This window comes from Melitaea cinxia, chromosome 16, assembly GCF_905220565.1.
Source record: "Melitaea cinxia chromosome 16, ilMelCinx1.1, whole genome shotgun sequence".
Classification (NCBI taxonomy): Eukaryota; Metazoa; Arthropoda; class Insecta; order Lepidoptera; family Nymphalidae; genus Melitaea; species Melitaea cinxia.
The window spans coordinates 7,237,880-7,265,475 of record NC_059409.1 but is presented as its reverse complement, the minus strand read 5'-3'; the positions used below and the strand labels follow the sequence as shown (position 1 = coordinate 7,265,475).

Below are 27,596 nucleotides of genomic sequence, written 5' to 3'. Positions count from 1 at the left end.
ACGTGGTGACTATGGGCAAAACACATGAGTTCGCGCCATAATCACATCACATCAGCCTTTCGCAGTCCATTACTGGACATAGGCCTCCACAAGTTCGAGTCAAAAATGTTCGCGCCATAATGCCTGGCGTGAACTTGCAGAGGCTTGTTCCAGCAGTGGACTGCGATAGACTGAAGTGAACTACTATAAAAAAAAAAAAATTGATACTTTTATATTAACGTTGATTAAAAATGTTAAATATATATCATTTATTATATGACTATACTAAAGGCGAAGCCTAAACCATAAGAATTAAGTATGATTTTATAGAACTGATAAATATCTATTGTACTATTTGTACACTTCCCTACCGCTTCTCATTTTATATGCCCTGTCCTATACCCTAAGGTTGTCTGGAAGAAATCGCTCTTAGCGATAAGACCGCCTTTGTACATCTTTCTTCGTATGTATCCCTTTTTTGTAACATTTCTTTGTAGTGTACAATAAAGAGAGTATCTATAATAGTCCTAAGTGTCTAATGTGTGCGTTAATAATTTTAGTATTTGATTGTAATAACTAGTCTGTTATACTGATTTATTAGACTAGTAGGTAAAATTTCTTCTACTGAGGTATACATATTATATACCTATAGTTCCTCTTCCTTTGTTTTTTTAGTACTTTACGAAATTGTTAGTTTTGAGAGTCTTACGTTTATTTTAATAATTTTTAGTTTTTAGGATAAGAAAACGTAATGTGAGCATAAGTATTTTAAATATAATATACCTTCTAAAGTACCTACCTACTTCAAAAATATTTTTACAGGTGCAATTTGCAATAGCAAAACAAAACGTCCGCCTATTCCAACAATTACCTCTCATCTATCATCTGAACTGATAGTATTGTTCTTACAATAAAAAAAATATTTTCATGATAAACGTTTTATTTAAAAATAACATGAACAAATATATTTTTTACATCATCTTCAACGTGACAACTAAACTTACCATCTTCAAAATATATTTTTTTACTAGAACAACGCGATATGTTTTCTCTTTTTTTTTCAATCGTTATAATGTCATTAATTTGGACGCTAATTTATTTCCTATTATTAATATTTTAATTCATTAATAGTTTATCTTTAATCACTTCATACACAGTTAAGCTATTCTGACCATAATTTAAGAGTTATGGTCATTCAAAAGTTAAAAAGTGGTTTTCTGTAAAACTACGATTTTTGATATATCACACTGTTGTCGCAAATGGGCGTTATCTATAATATAAAAATGAGTCGCTGAATGTGTTGCTAAGCGCAAAACTCGAGAACGGTTGGACCGATTTCGCTAATTCTTTTTTTTAAAATATTCCTTGAAGTACGAGGATGGTTCTTACGGAGAGAAAAATTCAAAAAAAAATTCATTGTGATTTTTTAGTGACTATTAAAAGAATTTTGTGAGTTTTATAATTTTTAATTTTTGACATAATGTAATTGTTGACTTATTAACTTAAAAAAATAAAAAATTAAAGAATCGACTGTTAGGCGATACGAAGTTCGCCGGGTCAGCTAGTATTTAATAAAAAAGCGTTGAATAATATTACGTTTTTTAATTATGATACCCTCTTACCTTCTGTGTAGAATGGCTTTATTTTTGGTGTGGGTGCTATGGACACTTACTTCGTTTTTGGGTGCCTGCGTATGGCTACTGTCGTAGTCATCATCACTTTCTTCTTTCTTGAGCCGTTTGAATCCTCCATCTGTGTCGCTGCCTGACATTTTCCTCTTCGACTCTATTGACAACTTTAAACCAGCCTTTATTAATTCCGAACACGTCTGCAAGGAAATTTCATGATCTTTTTATTTTATTTTTTTAGTATAAAAAACCTTATTATATAATAGTACACTTCTGAAAATCAGTACTAGAAGTGTAAATAGAGAAAGAATCATAGAACAACTTTATCCGAATTATATTTCTTATACCAATATTATACTTATACTTGTGGGTCTCCCCACCGTGCCTCGGAGAGCACATAAAGCCGTCGGTCCCGGTTGTTATCATTTACGCCTGATAGCGATCGTTACTCATAGTAGGGAATATATCCACCAACCCGTATTGGAGCAGCGTGGTGGATTAAGCTCTGATCCTTCCCCAACATGGCGAAAGAGGCCTAGTCGTGGGATATTACAGGCTGAAGCGTTATACAATAAAATTTCTTTCAGTAGAATACATGTTTAATGTTATTAATAACATGTTACATAATTTTAATAATTTAAATACTCTTATGACTAATCACGCTTATGACTTCATGTTTATTTAAAATTCAACAAATAACGAATTACGATTTATACAATTTGATTAATAAAATGTATAAAAATCGTGCCGATTGTTTATAATCATGATATTAAAAATAAATCACTAAAACGTCTTGTAGATAATTTATTTTTAATAATAAAACCTTGATCAAATGATGGTACCAACCAAGGTTATAGCGTAATAATAACAATCATGTATGTTCTCGCGTAGTCTTTATAACATACCACGGTAATGTGGACAAATGCAACAGTAGTATTTATTATTGTAATAGTTAGAAGTCTTCATTTTTCTCACATTAAAAACGTCCGTCCATTGTTTAAGTTCTAAACAAAAAGAAACATCGAGTATTCAATCAACTACATTTATGGAAATTTTGCACGATTATAATAGTAAAAAGTATAATTAAGTGTAAAAATTATCATGAGGTTGTGACGGAGGTTGCACGTTAATATTTTAAAACTTATATACATACTTACAATAAGAAGTTATGTTCTTATACATAACTTATTATGCACGTAACTAATTATACCAAAAGTTTTGTAATATCGATTTTATTTTTCTATCCCCGATTCAATAAATAAAGCTTACTAAAACGGAACAGGTTAAATGTTTTTGTTCATTAGGTACACAAACGCATATCAATTCTTAGGGAATAAATTTTGAGCACAATTACTAATGTATCGGCTGGAATGATATAGGTAAAGTTACTTTTTTGTAAAATGACAGCTTTAAAATTATGATATTCTTTACTTTATCGAAATCTCAATTACGTATGAAGACTTGTTGTGTGTGTTTGAAAATTTCATTTCCTAAGATTTGTTTTATTCACTTTAGTAAAAGAAAAAGAATTAATATTTTAAACCTATGAAAGTTTGATATCTTTTAATTACCTTTTGTATGCTAGGTGGAGTGCCTGAAGCTGGCGATGTTGCAGAAGAACTGTTAGACATAGAGGAGTTGGAGTCTTGACAGATCCCGTTCTGTGAAATAGAGATGAATAAGATAATTAATTGACGAAAATACTAATAAATTACAAGTATTCGTATAAATGTATGAACATAATGACCCGCCTTTAAAAAAAAAGGGATTTTTACCATACTATTTCTAATATAGGTTTAATTGTAGCCAAACATTGAACGTTTTTATAGTTTTGTATTAGGTGATAATTTAGCCAATTGTTAATCGATATTAGTATATTAAAAAGTAGATATTTCCAGGGCTGTTGTGTAAATTTTTATAAATACGCTCTTGTTTTAAATCAAATTGAATACCGTGTTTTTAGTTGGTTTCTTGTATTACTTTGTTATATTGTTGTGCTGGAATTAGTGTAATATTTTCAATGTCACTAGCCGCTTGTTAAATGGACTATGTATGTTCTTGACGGACGACATGTTTATTAAAGTGCCTTTTAATACGGTTTGGTAAAATGTATGCCGATATGACTTTTAACAGGTTTTGTTAAAATAATAAATAATAGACTTAAATTTATACGTATATTTAATTAACTGTTTGTATAACTATTATAAAACTATTGGTATCATGCCTGTGTGTTACTAAGCATCTATTTTGGGCAGGACAACTTAGCCTTCTGTATAGAAAACCTGGATTGAAGACGATTATCAGATTCAAACGAGAATTAGCGGAATTTTCAATTGCTTAATTTATTTTAGGTTTATTTTATACTGTGCGATGAAGAAAACTTATAATTACAGTTAAATATTATTCAATAATACAAAATATGTGAATGTAACAATAACTAAACAACAAAATGTTATTTCAGACATTTTAGTGTCAGGTCACGCAAATAACAGAACTGAGTAATGAGCTACACTTTTAATTAAAAGTGTGTTATTAAATTGGATAGATATGACAACCAAATAAAATATTGTCCGCACATAATACACGCTAACTTCCCTTAAACATTATGTAACAGAGCGGATGTGTTTATGTGAGAGAATATGTAACGATTACAATAAGATGGGTCACAACAGATTAACCCTTTGTTCGTGATCATTTCACGCTCTACATTCCCAAGTATGTAATATAGTATGCTAATGACACTCATTTATAGAGTGAAACGTTAATACCTAATGATTTATCGATGTGATTACTTAGAATAAACAAAATGCAAGACAATGAAGAAGTTGGTGGCGTCCGTTAGTCTAGTTGTTTTATTGTTGTTGATATTCTCGTATAAACTTAAATTGCATGGCGCTTAGAATTATCCAATGCTTGTAATGACGGCTAATGGTCGCATAGCGTTACGTGGCAGCTAATGCTTGGCAAGTATTCAATAGCTTATTTTGCATTCGAACGAGCATTTCGCGTGCAACGGATCTAAACATTGCCAGGACCTCTTTTGAATTTTGATCAATTTGCAATTTGAAAGCGCAAGGTTAAATATTAATTTATTAGTCGTTATAAAAATTGTCGATATTGTAGTAGACTGAATATTTACCGAGTAGTTCCAATCGAGCACTTTATCTTAATTGCTCTATTCTAATGTTTGACAATGGTGTAGGTTAAGCAAGCAATATTTCAAGGTCGCTAAAAGTGATTTATTATATAAGTTGTAGTAATTCGCTTGAGAACGATTATTATATCTGGAATAACATATATCGATACGTAATACATAATACGTAATACTTATTAAAGAGGCGTGTGTAAGAAATATGTGACTATACACATTTAAGATTGTTTACCTTTAAACTAGAACTTTTGTCGTAATGGTACTGGTCTAGAGGATTTGTCATGGTGATGACATCGTTAACAATCTCAGGTGTCCGCAGCGTCGTGGTCCCGCCGCCCTCTGCCGCGAGAAAGTTCATCATGGTCGCGCTGAGGTTGACGTTCACGCTCAAATACGCTCCCGACTCTCCGTCCGTGCCCACTGCAGCCGTAGGCGACGGGGAAGTGTCCTCACATTTAATCGTCGGCACAGCTGAGCTTATGCTCGACGAATTCATTATATCCTTGTAAGGAGCCAGTTTCGCTTCTTTTTGGTTACGTTTCACACTAAAACTATCGGTCAACGAATTAACACTAAGTCTATATCACGATTACGCACTATCACTATGTCCTAATGCTAAATATCACTGATTGTGGTAAGCTGGTTCCCGATGGCACTCGAGTCCGATTAGAAGTCTTCACGGGGAGGTAACGTTGGTAACAAAGTTACGCGATCTGTAAATAAAGAAAAGTTTATGTAAGTATAAAGTTTTGCTTAGCCATAAATTGGACGATTGTTTATCCTCAAATAAAACAGTTAATGCGTAATAAAAGTCTCGCAAAGGGCAAGTCTGGGTTTCGCAATTCGGCGGGGCCCCGATTTCGAAAGATCTCGCAACAAGTTTTTAATTAGAGCTATCCGAGCATCTCGACCTCGTATCCAGGATGTGACTTCAATAAAACAATTTTTTACAGGCACCAATTGAACGCGCGCTATAAAATTAAAACTAGCGCTTTTTACGACGCATTTTAACGCTCTTCCGTGTAACATGTCGTCTTGCCCATTGTTCGAACGGGCGCGGTATCGTGCGGATTACCGCGACAAGGACATGCATGCATTAAGCCATTAGCAGACGCCACGACATACTTGTTAGCATAGACAACATTGTGTGGAAATTGGGGTGCTCGGCGAACATCTAGGACACGCCGTGACCGAAAACACGATTCGAGAATACGATTAAAACAGGAGCTAAATGCGCTCATTCCCTATATAGCTGCGACTCGAAAGCTGTAGGGCACCTTGACACAGCGTTTATAGCAACGTATGCAGATATCTATAGTCATATCTGTCACGTAAATACAATAAAATCCTGACTCTTGGTAACCTAGTTGCGTACGAGTTTGCTCATTCCTCTCATAATATGTAAGTAAAATTCCTCACCGACAGTAATATGGTTGGACGACGCTTAATAGATTGTCGTCTTCAAGGTTCAAACCGCTTATAGGTATTTTGGACTGCCACTCCCCGTATCTGTTTTATCTCACATTGATTTATGATTCTATAATAAATGTATTGTGTAAAAGTATCGTATAATAGGTATATTATTCAAGTTGATTATTGTGTATACGTTTGATGTCACAAATTAAATTATACAAAAGTATCATATCATATCACATGACAAACATTTTTATTGCCCGTACATATGTTTGCCGTGGTCTGGGTGTTTGTGAAATCCTTGTGGTTCTCCCCACCGTACCTCGGAGAGCACGTCAAGTCGTCAGTGCCGGTTGTTATCATGTACACCTGATAGCGATCGTTGCTCGTAGTGGGGACTATATCCACCAACCAGCATTAGAACAACGTGGTGGATTAAGCTTTGATCCACCTCCTGCATGGGGAAGGAGACCTGTGCCCAGTGTGTGCCATATTATAGGCTGAAGCGACCATATCGTTATACAAGTGTACAATATACAATATAATTAAATACAATACAATTTACATTTAGTTAGATTATAGACTTCTAAAAAAGGAGGATATTCTACTCTATTTTGAAATTCACATCAATAAATATCAACTTGCCGCTTAGTGCTTTAAGGAAACATCTTCTTACATACCATGTGTTAGCAATTGGCACTATAAATATACGTATAAATAATTATAGAAAGCTAAATACTCTAATAATTGTAATTCCTTAAAAGATATTTTAAAATGATAGAGATTTTTTAATCCTACATAATAACAGTTGTTTGTGACGCGTGGGCCGACGCTAACATATAATATGCAAATACCAGTCAGTAGGACGTCCGTACCCCAAAAAAGGGAAATGAAAAATAAATGTATCCGGCCGATATCGCGTGGGCTTGTATTAAGTCTTGACAAATATATTTATCCTTATTATACTTTTTTACTTTTGAGTATTATAACATTTAAACTCAAATTTATTTGATATAACGGTAAAAAAAAATCGACTTTTTTGTTTAAATATTCATAATAAGTATATTTTAACTTGCAGACAAAATTTAATCATAAACCAGAGTATGAATGAAAGGGGTCGCTTAGTTTGCTTCTAAAAGGTCGTAAACATTAAAACTAAAGTGGAATCGGGTCTTTGTCTTCATGTAGGTCTGCCATTCAACCAGCAATTCCCGGAATTGTCCTACCTTTTTATTATACTCCAAAGAGTATCTGATAGGGGAGGGATAGATACTTAATAGCATAAAATATCCTACTAATATTATAAATATGAAATTTTCAATATTAGATGTATGTATGTATGTTTACTCTTTAACGCAAAAACTACTGGACCGATTTTAGTGAAACTTTGTAAGTAGATAGTTGGAGATCTACAATAATACATAGATTACTTTTATCTCGAAAAGTCGACACTCCCGCGATCGTAAATAACGTGGGTCAAACCGCACGATGCAGCTAGTATGCAATAAACTAAAATTATACAATAGTAATAAAATACATTTTAAAGTACTGTAAAATATAATAACATTTTAAAATAAATATTTTAGAAAAAGAAACGCAATTGCTCTAAAATTTCCGGAGCTTTTAAAAGCTTTGTCCGGCTTTCTCGGCTTTAGTAATGGTGTCCCTATCCTCGTGGCGCTACGAGAAATAGGTAACCTACTTTACGCCGCACCCGTTCACCAACTCTACCGACAGTTTAATATATAAACTGTGTTTGTCAACTTAATTGCATTACTTTTATTACTGTTTAAGAGAACACTTAATAATGAATGCGGTTCTAAATATGAAGTACTTATTTTATAACTTTTTAACCGTTATTAACATTATTAATAGAAAGATTAATAAGTTATAAAATATTAATATACTAATTTGTACAAGCATATACATGTGTGTAAAATATATGTCTTCATATGTTTTATACTTATAACGCTAAATTAAAAAACGCTGAAGCTTTTGAAGCATAAAATAATAAGTGGTCATAAAGTGATGAATGAATATAGCTTAATAGGTATATGAAGGTCGACTTAGTACGATTACACGACCGCGCATATGAATACCTCATAATAACACGTATTAAAAGTATCCTATTATATCTAAAATGATAATAGCCACGGTTTTAGAATATTATAAAACTAACTAAATACTTTTAAATGCATTTTAATAAATTTTGAATCAAGAATATATTATTATAATAACGTTGAAGATAAAACTTTTTAAGGAAATCCAAATACGTTGGAGGAAATTTTGGACTAGCGTATTTGTCGAAGCGCTTGAAGCGGAGGGTAAGCATCATATACCTATGTACGTATTTTGACGCGAGAGCATTATGTATACAACATTTTGTACACAAGTCAATTACACAGATTATAAAGGTATTTAGTAACGTTATACGCATGTACCAAATAACACTTAATCGTTTTTATTACTTATTAAACTTACATAGGTACCTACTTATTACCTATGGGTATCTTATATACTTCTATATCATGTAAAAAGAGACTGTGTGTTCTTTAAATCATTGAATTTTATTACTAATTAAAACACTGTAATTTGTTTATGTACTTACGATAATAATTATTTTAGTCGTCGCATTTTCTTACATCTTACAAATTATCAAATCAAAATTAAAATCAAAAACAGCTTTATTCGAATAGGCCCCAAGAACACTTTCGAATCGTCATTTTACAAATTAAAACTTTAAAAATAAATTATTATTTTCGTAAAAGTAAAACTACCACCGATTCGGAATGTAGATTCTACAGAGAAAAGTCGGCAAGAAACTCCGCAGTTACTCTTTTGAAAAATAATATATATATATATATATATATATATATATATATATATATATATATATATATATATATATACTGTGTTTTAGTACAAAATTAGTAACATGTTGCATAAAATACAGCGTCACTAAGTCCACACATCTTTATCAACTATGTAATCCTGCACCGAATAATAAGCTTTATCTATTTTTTTTATTTTTTTATTTTTATTTTTTTTATTGAAAACTTTAAATTTATGTTGAGAAAAGACAGATAATTAAGTTTTACCGTATTTTTTTTCTACAATTAGCACAGTCGTTATATTTGTTCTTTGAATATATTTTAAAGCACGAAATTAATACTCATATTTGTTGAAATTAGTTATAGTATTATAACAACTACAAGACTAGAAATATTCCTCGTGGCTTAATACGTATTGTTCTCATTAATTTTGTATGAAATTGAAAATATTTTTTTCGTACCACTTGCTCAAAAAAGTGACATTCTATGCCACAAAAAGCGAACATACTCGTAACAATAGTCATTTTTAATCTGTTAAAAACAGGGAAAGAAAATTGTACTGAATTTCATTCATCTTCTAGGGGGAGAATGTGATTTAAATTTGGAATACTTACCGAAATTTATACTGAACTACATCAGTGTTTACACCATTGAGTTTTTATATAAAGCATTATACATCTTTTTGAAAATGGAATACGCATTTATTATGTACTTATGATTATTAAGAAATACTCAAATCAACTCATCAACAATAAATGTACCAAACAAAAATGTATCTCTCTAGCAATAATTGGACCAATGTTTCGAATGTTAACTTTTACTTTTAATTGTCATTATTTTTAATAAATGTTTATCTCATATTATTATTGTGTTATTTTTTTCGCAAATGGTACGAAAAGTAGAGTATTTTCTTCGGTGATAAAGCTGTCTTAGTCTTGGGTGAACATAAATCCCTCGCTACACTCAGGACTCGTCTTTAATTCCTCGCTTTGCTCGTGATTTAGTTTTTTAACACCCTCGCTACGTTCGGGAGTAAGCTTCGAGTCCTTCGTTACGCTCGCGATTTAAATCGTCACCCGCAACAGAAGACACTGCTTTATCCCCTTGGTTAATAATCTACTAATATTAATTGTTTGCTAGCAAAGGAAAAAAACCGACATCAATTACATCGGTAAGTAATAAAACTTAAGTGGATGAAAAAAATTAACAAACGCACTAGTCACCAAAACGGTTTTCGAAAGTTCCCCTCGATTTCTCTGGGATACCATCATCAGATCCTAGTTGTCTTATCACGGTACCACATTTGGGTTATCTCCTTTCTAACAAAAAAAAAATCATCAAAATCGGTTCATAACTGACGAAATTATCCGCGAATACATTAAAAAATATATATAAGTAGGTATATATAAGGTAGGTAGGGTATAGTAAGGTCGAATTAAGAAAGCTCCTCCTTTTTTTGAAGTCCGTTTTTTTTTTTTTTTTTTTTTTTGATTTATACACCTCCGACATGGGGATCGGAGTCCTTACTTAAGCTACTCGTTCATACCAGTTCTCGCATTTATTCTTCTCGCACTTTCATCCTGCATACTAATTTTCTTTCTTTCATTCTTCCACATTCACACACTGGGTGGGTTCCCATCTACGCTAGTCCTAATTTCTAATTTTGTTTCTTATTTTTTTTTTTTTTTTTTTAACACGGGAAAATGATTGGGGTTTGAGCATAATATTTTTATTTACACTTTTTATCTTATTTTTATCTTTTATATACATAACTTGCAATTACAACAATTCTTGTTTCTATTTTATAACGTAAGATTCACAGTTACTTCGCTAATTCGTAACTTCAACCTATGGAGGCACTTATTCTAGCTAACCTTTCAATTATGAATATACTTATTAATATCTTACAATTTTTAACTATCTTCATGCAAAATTCTAACTATTTTTACATTAAAGATATCTTGCCTTATTACTGTTCCTACTTATATACATTAATTGCTTATGTTACTCTAAATATACCACTATATTAAGTTAACATAATTTCTTAGTGTCTATTTCTATTATTTACATCTATGACTATTTTACTGCAATACTGCAGGAACAGTGGTCTGACTTTTCCGTTTTTAATAATTTCACTTAGCGTTTCTTTTTTCAGTGCTACGCCAGTTTGGCATTGGAAACGCAGCCTCTCATAGGCAAAAGTTGGGCACTCCAGGAGGACGTGGAAGACAGATTCGGGACACCCAGGGTCGCAGACGCACGACGGACTCTCCTTACACTTGAAGCGATGCAAGTATTCGGAGAACCCGCCATGCCCCGTCAACGCCTGGGTGACGAACCCGTCCACCTTTATTTTGCTCGTGATCTTGTATGCGGCTATCGCGTCAGGGAAAAACACCTTGGTAACGCCAGCCGTTTCCCCGTCACGATACCGCCGGTTCCATTCATCAAGCGATTGCATACGAATGCTCCGCTTGATGAATGAAACCGGGCAACTGTCGTAATCGAAAGCGCGTTTAAGCTCCAGCGCAGCCTCCTTGGCCAGATGGTCGGCACGCTCATTCCCCTCTAGTCCTGCGTGGGCTTTGATCCAGTGCAAACTGACACGTTTGCCTTGGAGCAAAGCCCTCTGCAGATGTCCCCGCGCCTCAACGGCCAGGGGATGGAGGGCTTTTGGATTTTTTAAGGTGAGTAGTGCCGACGAGGAGTCGGAATATATTCCAACTGATCCGGCCAAGTCGTCGGCGGCCATCCGCGCCGCCCGGCATATCGCCAGGAGTTCGGCCTGGTAGACCGTGCAATAGGACGGCAATCCAAGCTTGAGGGTTGTGGCTTCGGCAGCGCCGTTCCATACGGATAACGCCGCCCCCACCTTGCCCTCAATCTTGCTGCCGTCTGTAAAGATGTTATAATCATTGTCGCTATTGGCGTTGAACTGTTCCTGGTCTACCAGACACTTGAACAGGTAGCTGCCCAAGAGCCCTCGGATGTTTCCGGGGCATTTTTCCTCAGCCAGTCTAATCTTTATTTTTGGCCACCAAGCGTTGTCGAAGGCGCCCTCTATATCCAGGGAAACCAGAACAACGATCTTTTTCCTTCCTAGGTTGTACCTTACATGGTTCACTAGGGTATAGAGGGCGTCCTCGGTGCTTCGCTGGGGCATGAAACCAAATTGGCGAGTACTTAACCTGGGCACCAGATGGTGCTGCAGCCTGGCGACAAGCATTTTCTCCAATATCTTCCCAAGCACCGGAAGGAGCCCGATCGGACGGTACGACTTGGGTGTCGTGTAGGTAGTCTTCCCCGGCTTGCGGAGAAAGATCACCGTGGCCTCCTTCCAGGGCCTAGGAAAATATTGGATCTCGAGGCACCTGTTGAAGAGATACAAGAAGAGGTCCGGGTCCAGTGCAATCGCGTGCAGACATATATCGGCGGTAAAACCGTCCGCACCTGGGGCCTTCTTCGGGTTAAAGGACCGACTGGCCAGCTTCAACTCGAGATGAGTGAAGGGAGGGTCGCTTTGACCCGAAGAAGTATCGACGTCGGCCCGCCCGGCCAAAACCCTCACCCGGCGGTGCTCCTCGGAGTCATCCTCTTCGGAGTCCTCCGGATAGAAGGTCTCGGCTAGGAGTCGGGCCGAGCCCCTGGCATCAAGCCCCATGCCGTTAACCACCAGCGGTGGATCCTCGTCTCTCCTGGAGGTTCTGCCGAGGACCCTATATATACCCCCCCACACACTTTCCCCATCCTGCCGTTCGCAAAAGAAGTCCGTTAAAAATGCAGAAAAATACACACATCAGTCGAATATACACAAAACATTATAAAGCATTTTTTTTCTAACTTTTATCATAAATAAATACAAGAGATAAGAATATAATTCAATCGAAGGATGAGTGCCCCTTTTATGTAGAGTATTTTTTGTAGAGTCAATAACACTTTTCAGTCGATGAACAAATATTATACATTGACTGTTGGATTTCATATATATATACTTTAAATTGTACATGAGCTTTGTATTACACAAGTGACTAATGTTGCAAGATTTATTGCTTATTTTAGGCCTAACCTTAAACATAACGAGATCATATCATTTATAAATCTGTCAACTGAACACGACCTACCTGATACAGAGACTGTCATTGCTTTTGTGGCGATATGGAGAACAAAATTGCAAATGTACCTTTATTCCAAAAAAAAAAAATATCTAAACGATAAAATACCTATAAATAAAACTAATGAACATAATGTATTGTAATAAATAGTTTGGTACACATGTATTGGCACGTTTTTAAAAGTGGACTGTTGTAGTTATTGCTAATCTTATTCGCAGAATTTACGATTATATTCCGAATCGTTTATACTTTACATTATAACTTTATTACAACTAGGTATATAGTAAAGTAGTTAAATAATTAAGCGATAAAGAATAGGTATATTTTTAAAATGAAGATTTAAAGGTTATTTTGAAGCCTTATTTTGAAGACTTTTGTTAATATTTGATTTTAAGATTATAAGGAAATTTGAATCTTTGATTTACCTTTTTCCTGTTTTTATCTATTGACATTTATAGATATGAAATTATTGGTAATATTTAAAGTTATCAAATTCCTAAACTGCACTTATATTCTTATTTCAAAAATTAAACCTTTATGCATGGTTTTTAATTGATTGTAGATAAAATTAACTACTTCACGATTTAGTGTAGAATAATTACCAGTTCCTGACTTAACGTTCTAATCTTGACTAATATTAATATACAAAGGTTTCGTTATTATAATATATGTATAATATATAAGTATTTATGTTTGTGAATTTACCGCGATTATCACATTGAGGTTCCCGATACTGATTCGTCCTGCGGTCATAGCGTCTGTAACGTGTAGTTAATGGATAAACTCAAAAACGATTTAATGCACCGATTTTAACAATTCTTTCACTAATAAAAATAATGCCTGGGAGAGATCGCTACTAAGCGATATGACCGAATATGTCCATTTCTAACTCTATGTGTAAATAACCGTTTCATGCAAATCTTTTCTGAATGGTGTGTAATAAAGTATATTCTATTTATATAGATCTACGATAACATAAAAATATGAATCAAAATAAAAAGATAATCAAAATAAATATCAAACAAAATATTTCGCAAAAAAAAAGTTAAAATCAATTATAATGACCTGTCATAACGTATTACTAATTTCTATATAGGCAACTATTATCGCTCGAGGCACAACTTGAATTGGTTTGTAAAATAAAAAAAAAACTCTTTCATCAAGTCAGATAGCCGAATATTAAATGTATCTCATTCGTATGTCAGGTGGGCGAGGCTATCTATAAAAATTATACGAATGAAAGTATGTATGTACGTATATTTATTAAAGTATTAAATTTATCATATTTAGTGTGAATTATATAACATACCAAAAAAATTTTTTAACTACGAAACGTTGCAAATATACAGAGAGGTATCAAAGAAGTCTTTGAATTAGCGATTTAGCATTTACAGATAAAAAGTGTTTCATTAAAACAGAAGCATAAAATTGTACTTGTATTAGAAATGATAATTACTAGAGTCATATAATAAGTTTAAAATTTATTATATTTATGATGTCAATTCACTTATTTCAACATTTTTCGCTATACAGTCTGTGACTGTCATCATTTGATGTTGTCGTCGGATTGTTTATATTGTTTATTATCATAACTCATTAGGGTCAATGACATCCATTAAACTGGATCTACCTTCCGTTTTTAGAGTTTTACGATTTGGAATCATTGACGAAGAGCTAGTTAACTCGGTTTCATACCTACATAATAAAAAATTACATATTTTTTCACACAAAACAAATGAAAGGTGTTCAAATTCTATTCGTTTATCCAACAAGGATTTGTATTTGTATATCTGTCATTCACACTGAAGTAAATATGTTAAACTAGTGGTCGAAATTCGACCATAATTCATTTAAATTAAAAGTCTGAACATTGAAAAAAAAGTATATATGAATGTGTGTGTCAAATAAATGATATACAGTGTTTGTAATATATTGCTTAATATAATATTTAAGAACATATTATATTCATTCAGCATTCTGCGCTCCTTCTCTGTATAAACTATAAGTGTGCGAAATATTCCTCCGTCCGCGCAATATTCGTAAAAAGAGATACAAAGATTTGCTTCACATATTAATATATAGATTATTTTTTTAATATATTAAAATGTTTTGGATTAATTGAAATAATTAAAAAGAAAATTAATCATTATAACTACAAAAATCTAATAATACGTTCGTAATAAAAAGAATTCAATTTCAAATAATTATAAGCGTTTCGAAATGTCTAAATTACATTTTAACATTATTAATAATATTGACATAATTTAGCATAATGAATATTTGTGCGATGGTGTAAACTGTTAATGTAGAGTCCATACTCTTCTGTATTATAACATAGATTATATCATTCCTTCACCATAAGTACGAAAAGAAACGATATTTATAATTCATAACTTTTTCCTCGTGTATAAGTTAAACTAAATGATATATTTAACTTGAGGTTGAACATGGCTTGAACGTAGCAACAGAAGTATGTCCTTGACACTCGGCTGCGGGCAAAAACTATCGGCCGCAATTTCGGCGTCGGTGGGTGTGCCGGAGTAAGCCGACACACACACACAACAACGACAGACCATAGAATAAACTTATGTAGAGAGTATAAACGTCGGATTTTCTCTTAGAATATTTTGACGAATATGTATGTAATTTTACTAATTTACGTGGTCGTTGTACATAAAAGATATTTCGTAGTCGCGAAAAATACTAAGGATGGATTTTCAAATAATTATAACTCGAGCGGGTGTATCGTTCCATAGCTTAATTGGCTAGAGCGCCGACACGGTACGTCGGAGACGCGGGTTCGAACCCCGCTGGAGCGGTCAATTTTTGATATGATATTCAAAAATTATAACACGATGTAAAAAATACAGTCAAAATCCTGTTTCATGAAAGTCTTAAAAATAATACATTTTTGTGACGCTACTAAAACTTGGGTCTTTTATTCCACCTACTTATGTACCTATAATATCTAGATTAATCAATAGATTAGGTTTAGTTATGTCATGGTATTTAATAGTATAAGAAATAAATAAGTAATTTTAATAGTATAAGAAAGTAAAACTAAATATAATTTAAATAAGAAAGTAAACATTAAAGAATAAATTTCAATAATATTTCCAAACACAAATACTAATAATATAAAGTCTATATGTTCATACCTGCGCTTCAACTTTCGTGCTCAAATAATTTAAGTAGTCCTACATGTTAGGGAAAGCAGACATAATTTATTTTAATGTATCATAAAAAACATTAATCCACTTCATGTTTTTAATACCTCGCCTTGTCCTGTTTTACACTTGGTACTTATAAAGTTGTACAATAAATACATAATACAACATGTATTTTATATCCTACTTTTGTTTATCGGTTTTATTGTTTTGAATAGTAGTTATTGTTCTGGAACGAATTTTATGCAAAATATTATTTATTAAACAAAATTTTAAAATAGCTAAAGATTGTGCAGTACCTACAATGGACGAATTTATGACTAATTGGCCAATTCTTTCATACATTTAATTTTCATATTATATTATTATCAAGAAATATTATTCGTTTTTTTTAATGGCACTTCTGATTTTTTAATCTAATCGTCTGCCGTATAATTCAGCGCCGGTTTTTATGTATTCACTTATACATCGCGTAAAAGGAACAAAAGAAGTTTGGCAACGCATTGTTCACTCGTTTTTCGCGTCTGTCAAGTGTAGACGAAAAAAATTTGCATTGAATATTGACACCCACATATTAAATCCTACTAATATTATAAACGCGAAAGTTTGTACGTATGGATGTATGGATGCTTGTTCCTCTTTCACGCAAAAACTACTGAATGGATTTTAATGAAAGGTTACAAATACAATACTTATTAAAGTTTTTAATCTTATACATTAGAATAACTTATAGGCTATAATTTTTAAGATAATATGTGAATTGTCCAAAATATAACGATAATTGTCAATTGTCAAGTAAGTCGGAAAAACATCGGCTATCTGCGAGCTATTCTGGCGTGCGCTGCAAAAACTGTAGAGTTTACATGTATATAATGTATAACAGAAATGAATTAATTAGTCCCACAAAAAAGTCCGCGATAGCATATATATCTATCTTTTATGAGTAAGCCATTATCGCAAAAACAATAAACCATAAATACAATAAAAATTGATAATATATTTCTAATAAACATTTGGTACAAATTGATTTTTATGTCGCAGAACCAATTTTGATAAATTTTGGTATAAGGATAGATATTGAAAAGATAATAAGCTACTCGAAGTACTTACTAATTCTGCGCAGACGAAGTCGCGGGTACCAACTATTATAATATAACAAATACTACATAGGCAACAATTACTATATTGATCGTACACAGATGTTGTGTTTTTATGTTTCAAGTTTTAATTATATAAATATACCTAACTACATTTGTGATTAGCGCAACATGTGTATACTTTTGGAAACAAACTTCTTTATTATACACAATTTTTATATATTATTTATATACATACTTTAAAAACCTAAAAAAGGTTTTTTTTTATGGATATGACGCGATCGAAACCCATAGATATATAATAATTATTTTTTTACTTTTTTATAAAAGGATAGAATTATAGTATTAGCATGTAGGCTGTCGCGGCGTCTCTTCCTAGCTATAAAATATATCTATTAAGTTTAACTAGAAAATGACATCAATATAATATAATTAAATGGTCGTAAAATATGTATGATTTGTATTATTTATTTAGATTATTACAGATATTATACACTATTTCGATTAAATAGAGATAATAGATGGTTTTTAGAGAAGTTTTTGGTGATATGTGAAAATAATTTATGTTGCAAAAATTGTACCTACATTTTCATTAAACTTTAATTTATTGTTCATAAATAGGAAACAACTAACTAATTTATCTAAAGTTACAATTATACTGATGACTTGATTATTGTGCAGTAAAATAAATAATGTATAATAATATCAATTGCTTTTTAATATTTTTCATTTATTTTTTATATAAATATATAGCTAATTCTCCGGTATAATTATTTATATTACAACCTTCATTAAATGAATGCTATAAACTATTATTCATAATACCCAGTCTTGGCGCAGTCACGATTGACGTTTTGTATCATTCGTATATACCTATAGGTATTTAACGAATTGAAAGCTATACAATTATCATAATCGACACGTTCCACTTCAATAAGCTTTTTAGTAATTCGAATGAACGAAACGGAGATCTGTCACAAACGTAAATAAAGTTTTTTATCGAATTTTATTACCTTATTAAGAGATTTTATTTATCTTTACAGTGCATACTATATTGGTTCTCACGCTTACAAGCACGGTTAAAAAAGATAATATATATATTTAAGAATTATATTCATAATCTCGCTTGTAAACGTTGTGTCACTACGAATATTTTTTGACTAAACAATCATTCAGATTTTTAAAAAAAATATGTAATGTTTATACTATCGTATGCGCAAGTATATGAGTAAAAAACACAATTTAAATTTACTGAATAATATTTAAAATGAAAAAAAAATAACACTGCTTAAGAAAAAAAAATTAAAAGTATATTTGAATATTTGCTTAATTTTTTTTCTATACGTAACTTTAATACATTTATGTGAACTAAAAAGAGTAAATAAGTAATTTATAATACAATTTATTTTGTGATTACATAACAAGTCAAGGAAAAATACATTAATCGTTAATAAATAACCATACATATACCTATTTTAAAAAAAATCGATTTGAATTATCTACATCTTTTTGTAAAAGCTTGGTATCTTTTTTAAGTTTTACAAGCAAAGAGATAAAGAGAACATTACTTAAGTAATACATTTGAGCATATAAAACCCAACCCACGTAATATATAGGCGGAAAAACTGCAACTATGGATTTGCAATTTTGTTGAGACCTTGAACATTTTATGACAGGAAGCCAATAAATTGATAATACCTGGACTTACAAAGCATTGTACTAATTACTATGCCTATTGTCCTTTACATTAGCCTATAGCTCTTATTACGTAGATCATAGATAAAAAAATACAATAACATGTCAGTGATTGCTTAGCTCAGAGCAACACATGTTTAGTTATTCACGTAAACAACAAAAGTCATCATGTGGTCGTGAGCTGCGACAAGGTTATTTAATTTAGTTTTATGTATGTGTAATTTTAGGTGCGCTATATAACATTTGTCATTGTCGATCCGAACCATTGATATGGATGCGATTATCCTTAAACGTAGATTGGTAAGTATTTATATAATTTCATAAATAAACATACTTAAGAAACAAGTGATAAAACGTTTATGGCGTAATATGAAATTGAGTTTATATTGTAATGTGTACATTTGAATCAAGTGTTTGCATTGTCAGGTTGTATTTTGAATCTTTAATATTGATGATGGTGATTTAAAAAACTTTATTGATGCAATAACTTTTATTTGATTCAAAAAATAGCTAAATAATAATTTGATTTGATATTACTGTTGCCATAAATGTTGATTATTTGTTTTTTATCAACACACGAAAAGAAAAGTCTTATACCTACGATTTAAAAGTTAAAACAATATAATTATATTGTCATGATTTCGTACAATGGGTAAGCAATAGAGTATTTTTCTTTAATGTATTACAATTTACTGCTTCTTTTTATAACAGCACAACCACGAAATCCTAAATATAACTATGATTTATTTAAGCTAATATAGATTTATTAATATTTCTCATTAAATCATCACTTTTCTAATTCTACTGTTGATGGTAGCTGTAGCCGCAATATGACCTTGTAAGGTAAGCTCACGGAGAACAACAATTGTTAATATTTTTTTAGTAAATTTGTTAATAATAAGTGTTTCAAACTTCAATAACGTTCTTCTTAGTTAAATCAACATTTTGTTTAGGTATCGAAATAGTATAAATCGCTATGATATCTTGTCAAACAAATTGAATCAGTAATCGTTCCAATGTTTACATTACAATAACAAACAAAAAGTTAACATAAAATAAATTAAATAAGGGTTTCTAGAACCGGTCTGTTTAAGAACCGGGATTTTCGGTACTTTATCTTATCGGACCCGGGTATTCCCGGTTCTTTCGGTTCCTTCTGTTTTTTCTTTTATATTAGTGTTATTTTTCAAAAGTGTACTATAATTAAATATTTAAGTACTGCAGCCTATCAGTGTTACCAAGACATGTATATATTATACCTGTATATATATCAAGAAGAAAGAAGCGAAGCAATCTAGAATTGATAGTTTCTGTAACCCAAAAGTTTAATTTATTATATTTCTCATTACATATTTTGATTATTTAAGTACACGCAAATACCAAAAATAAATACACTTCATAAATACATAATTATATAATTATTTTAAGAACTTACTTTTGATAATAAAGTATATATATCCTTTGTTATAAATGCAGCTTTTTTTTCAATTTTGAGTCCGTGTGGATTCTAACCCTTGAGTTTTATATGTAAACATATCAAAAATATGTATCGACTTACGTCGTTTCGATTTACGTCGCGTATTTCGAAAACCTAACACGCCGTAAGTCCTTGTAGGACTCCTGTATTTGTCGTTGCATTTTAAGTATTTTTCCCAAAAGAAAACTTTTTCGACATTTCATGATTTTTCTATTCTCGTGTTTTGTAGTACTATATAACTCAAAAATTAGTAAGCATCATCTGCACGGCTACCGTCAAAAATTGTCCATGTTATGTTTACAAGGGATCTATTATCCTGAAGAAGATATTCTAAAAAGATAAGTAATCGTAACTCTGTTTTGAAAGAAGTAAACTGCATTAATTTTAAATACATATATTTGCAGATACGAGTATGTCGTAAGGATATTAGGCATACCAAGTAAGCAATAGATAGTAAGCTCTATGAGCCTCACTAACATCATAGCATGAAACGGAAGGCACACAAAGTAAAGCTAAATGGTAGTTTCCAATCTGTGCGTCGACATGTTAAATTAAAAATCATTTAACTTTGCTTACAACAATTTTTATACTGTCGTGACAGCCGTCTGTGTTGACCTTGTGTATATATAGGTATTTTTAACCCCACGTATACATATTATTCTTGAATTGGTACAACGGATCCTAATTCAAGGAAAACAATACGTATTTTAAAAATCTATACAGTAGAAGTGACTATAAAACTGGTTTTGTTATTATAATCAAACACGATTTAATAAAGTCATAACTTTTTTATTTATGTTACACGGCTAGAATTGAGATTTTTTTTTTATTCCTTAAAATGAAAAATATTACTTAAGTAAAAGTTAAAAAGTTAACAAAGGCCGACTTTCGCAAATTCCAACTTAATGTATGAGTGTGGGCGTTAGCTTGTGCTCGTCTCAAATAATAAAAAGGTAAATAAAAAATGAAAAGACGAAGTAACTTAAATACATATGATGAAAAGATCATACCCGTGACAAATCATTATCACGATTTACATCAACAAATAATGTAATATTTTGTACGATTGTGATTTATGATTATTGAACTTGAACGTTAAACCCAGAGAGTTGACAATTATTTTGTATATTCATTCAATTAAAAGCCATTTCAAGATGACTAAAAAAAAGAGAAAAAGAGTTTTTTGTAACTTACTTAATTATTTTATTTATTCATATTTAAAGCGTTGAGATATATAAATATATCTACTTGATTTTTTATTTTTATTATACTTATCGTTAAATTAGGTACTCCTAGCTATTGAGTTTACATTTTTCAATCTTTGATAATTAAACTAATATTTAAACAAAATTAAAAATTTTAACGTAATGTTTATATTTGATTAAGAAATCACCCGAGGCGGTCACGTAGTATCTGTAACAAACTTACTATTCACACGAACTTATACTACCTAATGCTTATGCGTAAAAAGCTTAACATACATAGGATATCTTTTATTTGTTTTACAGTCTATAATAATATAGATATAATAATATAGATATAATAATAATAATAATATAAGTTTTTATAAACTTACATAACTAAATCTGTAGATATAATTCATGTCACTTGTAGAGGAAGATAATATACCTGCAAAAAAAAATAACTATTTTATAATCATGAAATCGTAAAACATAAAAACCGACTACATAGTCAAAAAAATATTTCATTATATAATGTTAAAAGATTGTTTTGATTTCGGTTCTGACTCCGTTCAAGTTTTTATCATCATTACAGCCTATACAGTCCACTGCTGGACATAGGCCTCCACAAGTTTACGCCAAAAATAACGTGAACTCATGTGTTTTGCCCATAGTCACCACGCTGGGCAGGCGGGTTGGTGACCGCAGTACGGGCTTTGTCGCACCGAAGACGTCTTCGGCCTGTGTATTTCAAAGCCAGCAGTTGGATGGTTATCCCGCCATCGGTCGGCTTCTTAAGTTCCAAGGTGGTTGTGGAACCTTGTTATCCCTTAGTCGCCTCTTACGACACCCACGGGAAGAGAGGGGGTGGCTAAATTCTTTAGTGCCGCAGCCACACAGCTCAAGTCTTAATATTCTATCTATAAACCACTCACGGAGGATGTGAAAAACAGATATAAGTTAGGCACGAATGTAGGCAACATGAATTGTAGGAAAAAGCTTTTTCTATGAACATACGAGTACTAGTATAAGAAAAGGATCGTATTGATTAATGTTCCCTTTTTCAAACTTAAAATGTTCTAATATTGTAAGGAATAATATTATGAAGTCAAAATTGTATGTGACGTGGGTGAGACTTTAGTTATAACGAGGGACTAGAATGTTTGCTATTTTTTTTTTTGGATAATACCCTTGTCACAGGACTTACAGAAAATGCTTTGGTCTTAAGAAGCGCACGTCAAAATATAATAAAAAAATTCGTTTAATACAGGTATCTGAACATTTCGAAAAATTTAGTAGTTACATAATGTAGTTTAATGTTAACTTATACACATTTATTTCACAAAATACACTCACGTTTTGAAGATAATTTATATCAGTAAAAGCGAAAAAGCATTTTTCGCGTAAGATGTTACATTTGTCCAACGTGTCGCATTTGTATATTTATATTACCAAAAAATGTAAATATAAACACTTTTCTTACAAAAAAGTGTACCATTTTTATAACTCATTTTTTTATTCATAATTTAGTGTAGCACTACAAACAGTTCTTGGTTAGTATATAAAACAAATTAATAATATTGTCACGTCTGCCTATTTCTAATTGGAATATTATTCCAATTTCAAAACGCAATATGAAACAAAATGAATAACAATAATTCCTAATAAAAATAATAATCTAACCGCATTACGAAACCATAAGCGCATATATTCATATATCATCGTGACCTTAAAAACAATTAAGTACCTCGACCATAAAAAACCTAACCTTACAAATGAAAATTATTTAAAAACTTTCGAGAACTCCAAAAGATAATATTTGCATAGTTTAAGATGTTTAAAAGTTTAATTTAATTTATTTGTACATAAATTAAATTCTTTTTAGACTTATTAATTATTTTTATCAATAAAAGGATAAAAAAGTTATTTTCTTGTTATAACCCAGCCATTAATTCTGTACATTATAGACAAACTTGATTTCACTTTATCGACGTAAAAGTTGTAATAAGCCTAGTCCATTTTAGTTAACATTAATTTAAAATAAACAAATAAAAGAAACACGTCTTGTTCGAAGTATCAATTAGTTTAGTCTACAGAAATAAACTAGGTTTTTAATATAATATGATGCCATTTCTGTACTCTCGGTTCCGAGATCCTGACCCATATTGCGGTCATCCTAATCTATACAGCCCACATTTTTGCTTAACGAATACTTCAATGTCGTTCCTGTATAACATTAAGTTATATTTCGTACGTGACTTTTTAATATTTAATAATATTTACTTGTAAGTAATGTATTGGCTCGGTGTATTTAAATACCGAAAAAATATGCATACTTGGATTACTACAATTTACATTATTCGTATCTGTTACATACTCGATTATTATCTATACTCGGTTAAAAATTGTACTTAATCGTAAAAATTCATAAAGATAAGATTAATAAGGAAATTAAAATTAAAAAGTAAATTTTGTTTTTGTATTAAGAATTTGTTCATTCACAGATAACTTATATATAAAATTCTCGTTTCCCAATGTTAGTGAAAATACTCCTCCGAAACGGCTGGACCGATTTTTGTGAAATTTTGTGTGCATATCGGCTAGGTCTCAGAATCGGTGAACTTCTACTTCTCATACCCCCCTAAGTTAGGGGGGGGGGCGTATTTAAGTGGGTTAATAACATATATGGCAAAACAATGTTTGCGGGGTCAGTTAGTTTTCTATATAAATAGTATATAATATATTGCATTAAACATTACATTAAAAGTTTTGAAGCTCGTTACAAATGTATATGATGTACATTTTTACAACAATCCGTATGATAATTGTTTTACCTTGGATATACATGTAAGTATAAAGTCAAAATTATTCACTGTTTATACATTGCTTCCTTGACAATCATAAAAATGTTTTGTTAGTAGAAATAATATTTGTTTTAATACATAACTACTAAACGACGGAGCCTTGGCAAAATTACTTCTCCTACCGGTATACTTACCTATGTACACAACCAAATTAAAGATACCGTATTAACAGATGTTGTTTTTTTATTTCCTTATAGGAATTAATATTAAAGAAACATTTGAGCAATTATTTATAAAGAGTACAAGTTTATAGATAAAGATCGTTACATTGTTCTGAAGCGCACATCTGCACAACATTTCTTACTGGGTTAAGGTTACTTACAAGATTTAAGATGGTCAGTACCTACTATTTTCCTCACTGTTTTAAAATGCTTCACAGCTTTTAGCATTAGATTTAAACTTAATAAAATAAATAAATAAAATAAATAAATATTTACAACATACACACACGGTCATCTGTTCCTAAAGTAAGAAACTTTATGCGTGTGTTGTAGGTAACAGCCGATTGGTACAGCGACATATATTTTATTATTAGATTCGGGGTGGGACTCGAACATACAACCCCCGGAGCAGAAAGCAGGGTCACTACAAACTGCACCAACGGGAATTATAACCGCGTAAGATGTTTATCTAAATTTTGTATTATTTTAATGTATTTTTTAAAGTAGCTTTACGTTTACCTTCGAATGGAAGGTTGCTCTATCATCTCGTTTGTAATCTGCCAAGGATATCATAGAACTTTGTAAGATTTATAATTTCGTGCTACAATTTAAATTTCTTTTGTCTTAATATATCTTATAACATACACACATGGTCGTCTTTTCCTAAGATAAGCAAGTTAATACTTGTATTATAGGTAACAGCCGACTGTTACAGCTAAACATTTGTTTTTAATAAATATACATAGGAATAATACATATATTATACTCAGACTCAGGCGGGAATCGAACCCTCAACCCGCGGAGCATAAAGCAGAGCCACTACAAACGATGCCAACGGGTTAGAATAATAAAAATATAAAATATAAATAAGCATATTCTATTACCTTTTTATTGAGAAATATGTTTAGCTCATTTTATTTATTTATATCCAACAAAACTATAGAGATACTTAACCTCTTTACTTTAAGTTTATAGTTCATTTAGTATAAGCAATAAGTTCAATTAAAATTATTCGTTGAGCTGACAAGAAGACTCCTTCTAAACAAATATATTACAATTTAAAACGTACTTCTTACTGAGTCGTCAAAGCAATACTATTATATATTAAGATCTCATATAAATCTTTTTTTTCCGACAGAGGAATGAATGGCACCTACCATTCAATCTAAGATAATGACTATAATTAAAGGCACTTTTCCCTCTATCGTATAATCGATTACATGTATATTATGGGTATATTGTGACCTCGAAGAAGACATTAATTGTAAGCCTGATAAAGTCTGAGTTTATGACCGTTTCGTAGCGCTGTGAGAGATTTTATAGCCCACTACGTGTTAGTGCCGACTGTATAGAGCCCTTAATCACTATAATGTACTCAGTATTACAGAAATTTACACGTTGAGAGGTTATTAGACGTTACTTCATTGAAAAGAAACTTTAGTCTCGTACTTGTATGTACAAAAATAGACAAAAACGACCCAATGAATGAAACTTTGTGAATAAACTAGTTTTATTAATTAAGCCTTTATTGGTGGTATGTCTATTTATAACACATTTTTAGATACATACATATTTATTATATAATAAGTATAAAAATGCGGAAGTATGTTTTTCGTCAACTGTACGACCTATCAGTAACATTTTTTTGCATATTTCAATTTCATTAATCTATTACTGCGATATAATCTAATCTCTTTCTATATATAAATATACATTAAGTTCGTTAATGAAAAATAACAACTTTTTAAATAAGTTATCTAAAGAGATTGGTATAAAGATAGAAGATTCATTCATAAGGTACCTGCGAGTAATAAGAGCCGGCGTATTGCAAGGGCCACTACTCCAAAAATACACTTCCAAAGTATTTATAAGATGGCCCTTGCGCACACATATAAAGAACCAAAAGGAAAGCTTAATTTCATTGCCACGTGATAGCACGATCCGCCATCTTGTCAGTAGCCAAGAAATTGTCCGAACAGTTGGTGGACGTCACCCGTTAGTAAAAATCTCTCCATAAACATTATAAATTGTGTGTAAAATAGTCTGCTGTTTGTAATTTTTTTCTGTTTTATATTAAAAAGTAATCATAAGAGTTGACTAATCAAGGTAAGTTTAATCGCTTTATTGACAATTAACAATTTTACAAAGAAACGCCTAAAAATCACTCTCATGGTCTAATAAGGGCCACTTAGGTGGTCGGTAAATAGAGCCCCTGCCCGGACCTTATTAAACTAGTGGAATAATATTTTTTTAGACATTTGCATAACCTTTTTCTACATTTCCCATAATATATTTTTTAAGCGTTGCTCATTACTTTATTACTTACAATGCCTATATAATGTCATAATTAAAAACTTAAGCGAAACATTTAAATACTTAAACCAATAAATAATTGTAAGTTTTATTTACTTTATCTGTATTTGCTTTGCTTGAGCTTATTATTTATTTCCTTTTTAGAATCACAAAATCTTGCTGATGATCGTCCACATTCTGAGAAGACAGTTTTTGATCAAAATAGTAATATGCCTTTGGAAAATTCGCCAACTCCTGGTCCTAGTGGTATAAATTACCGGCATGTAGTGAAAAGTCCCGATGTTAGTAGTTTAGATTCTGACATGACCTTTTTTGACGATCATTACCCATATTCACCATCTTTGTTACATCAGAATGACTTTTCACCCGCTTTATCTACGATAGCGGTAAAAAAACGTTTAGTTGATTACAGCTCATCTGATTCTGATCTTATAAATTCAAACTCACTAACAGGTCTAAGTCAGTATGCTGCATCGATAAGAAGACTAATAATTGATAGCTCTGAATTTGATACTTTTATTGCAGAA

General features: G+C 31.6%; 1 protein-coding gene across 1 annotated transcript in view; it reads right to left on the bottom strand.

Moving 5' to 3' along the window:
* LOC123661278 (proto-oncogene c-Fos) overlaps positions 1-27,596 on the bottom strand; it is a 63,923-nt gene that overhangs the window by 3,997 nt on the left and 32,330 nt on the right. Inside the window, exons 2-4 of the mRNA XM_045596264.1 lie at positions 4,991-5,471; positions 3,179-3,268; positions 1,652-1,807 (exon numbers count right to left, since the gene is read on the bottom strand). Of these exons, the coding sequence (XP_045452220.1) occupies positions 1,652-1,807; positions 3,179-3,268; positions 4,991-5,254 (510 nt within the window). The 5' untranslated portion in view covers positions 5,255-5,471. The remainder of the gene's footprint in view (positions 1-1,651; positions 1,808-3,178; positions 3,269-4,990; positions 5,472-27,596) is intronic.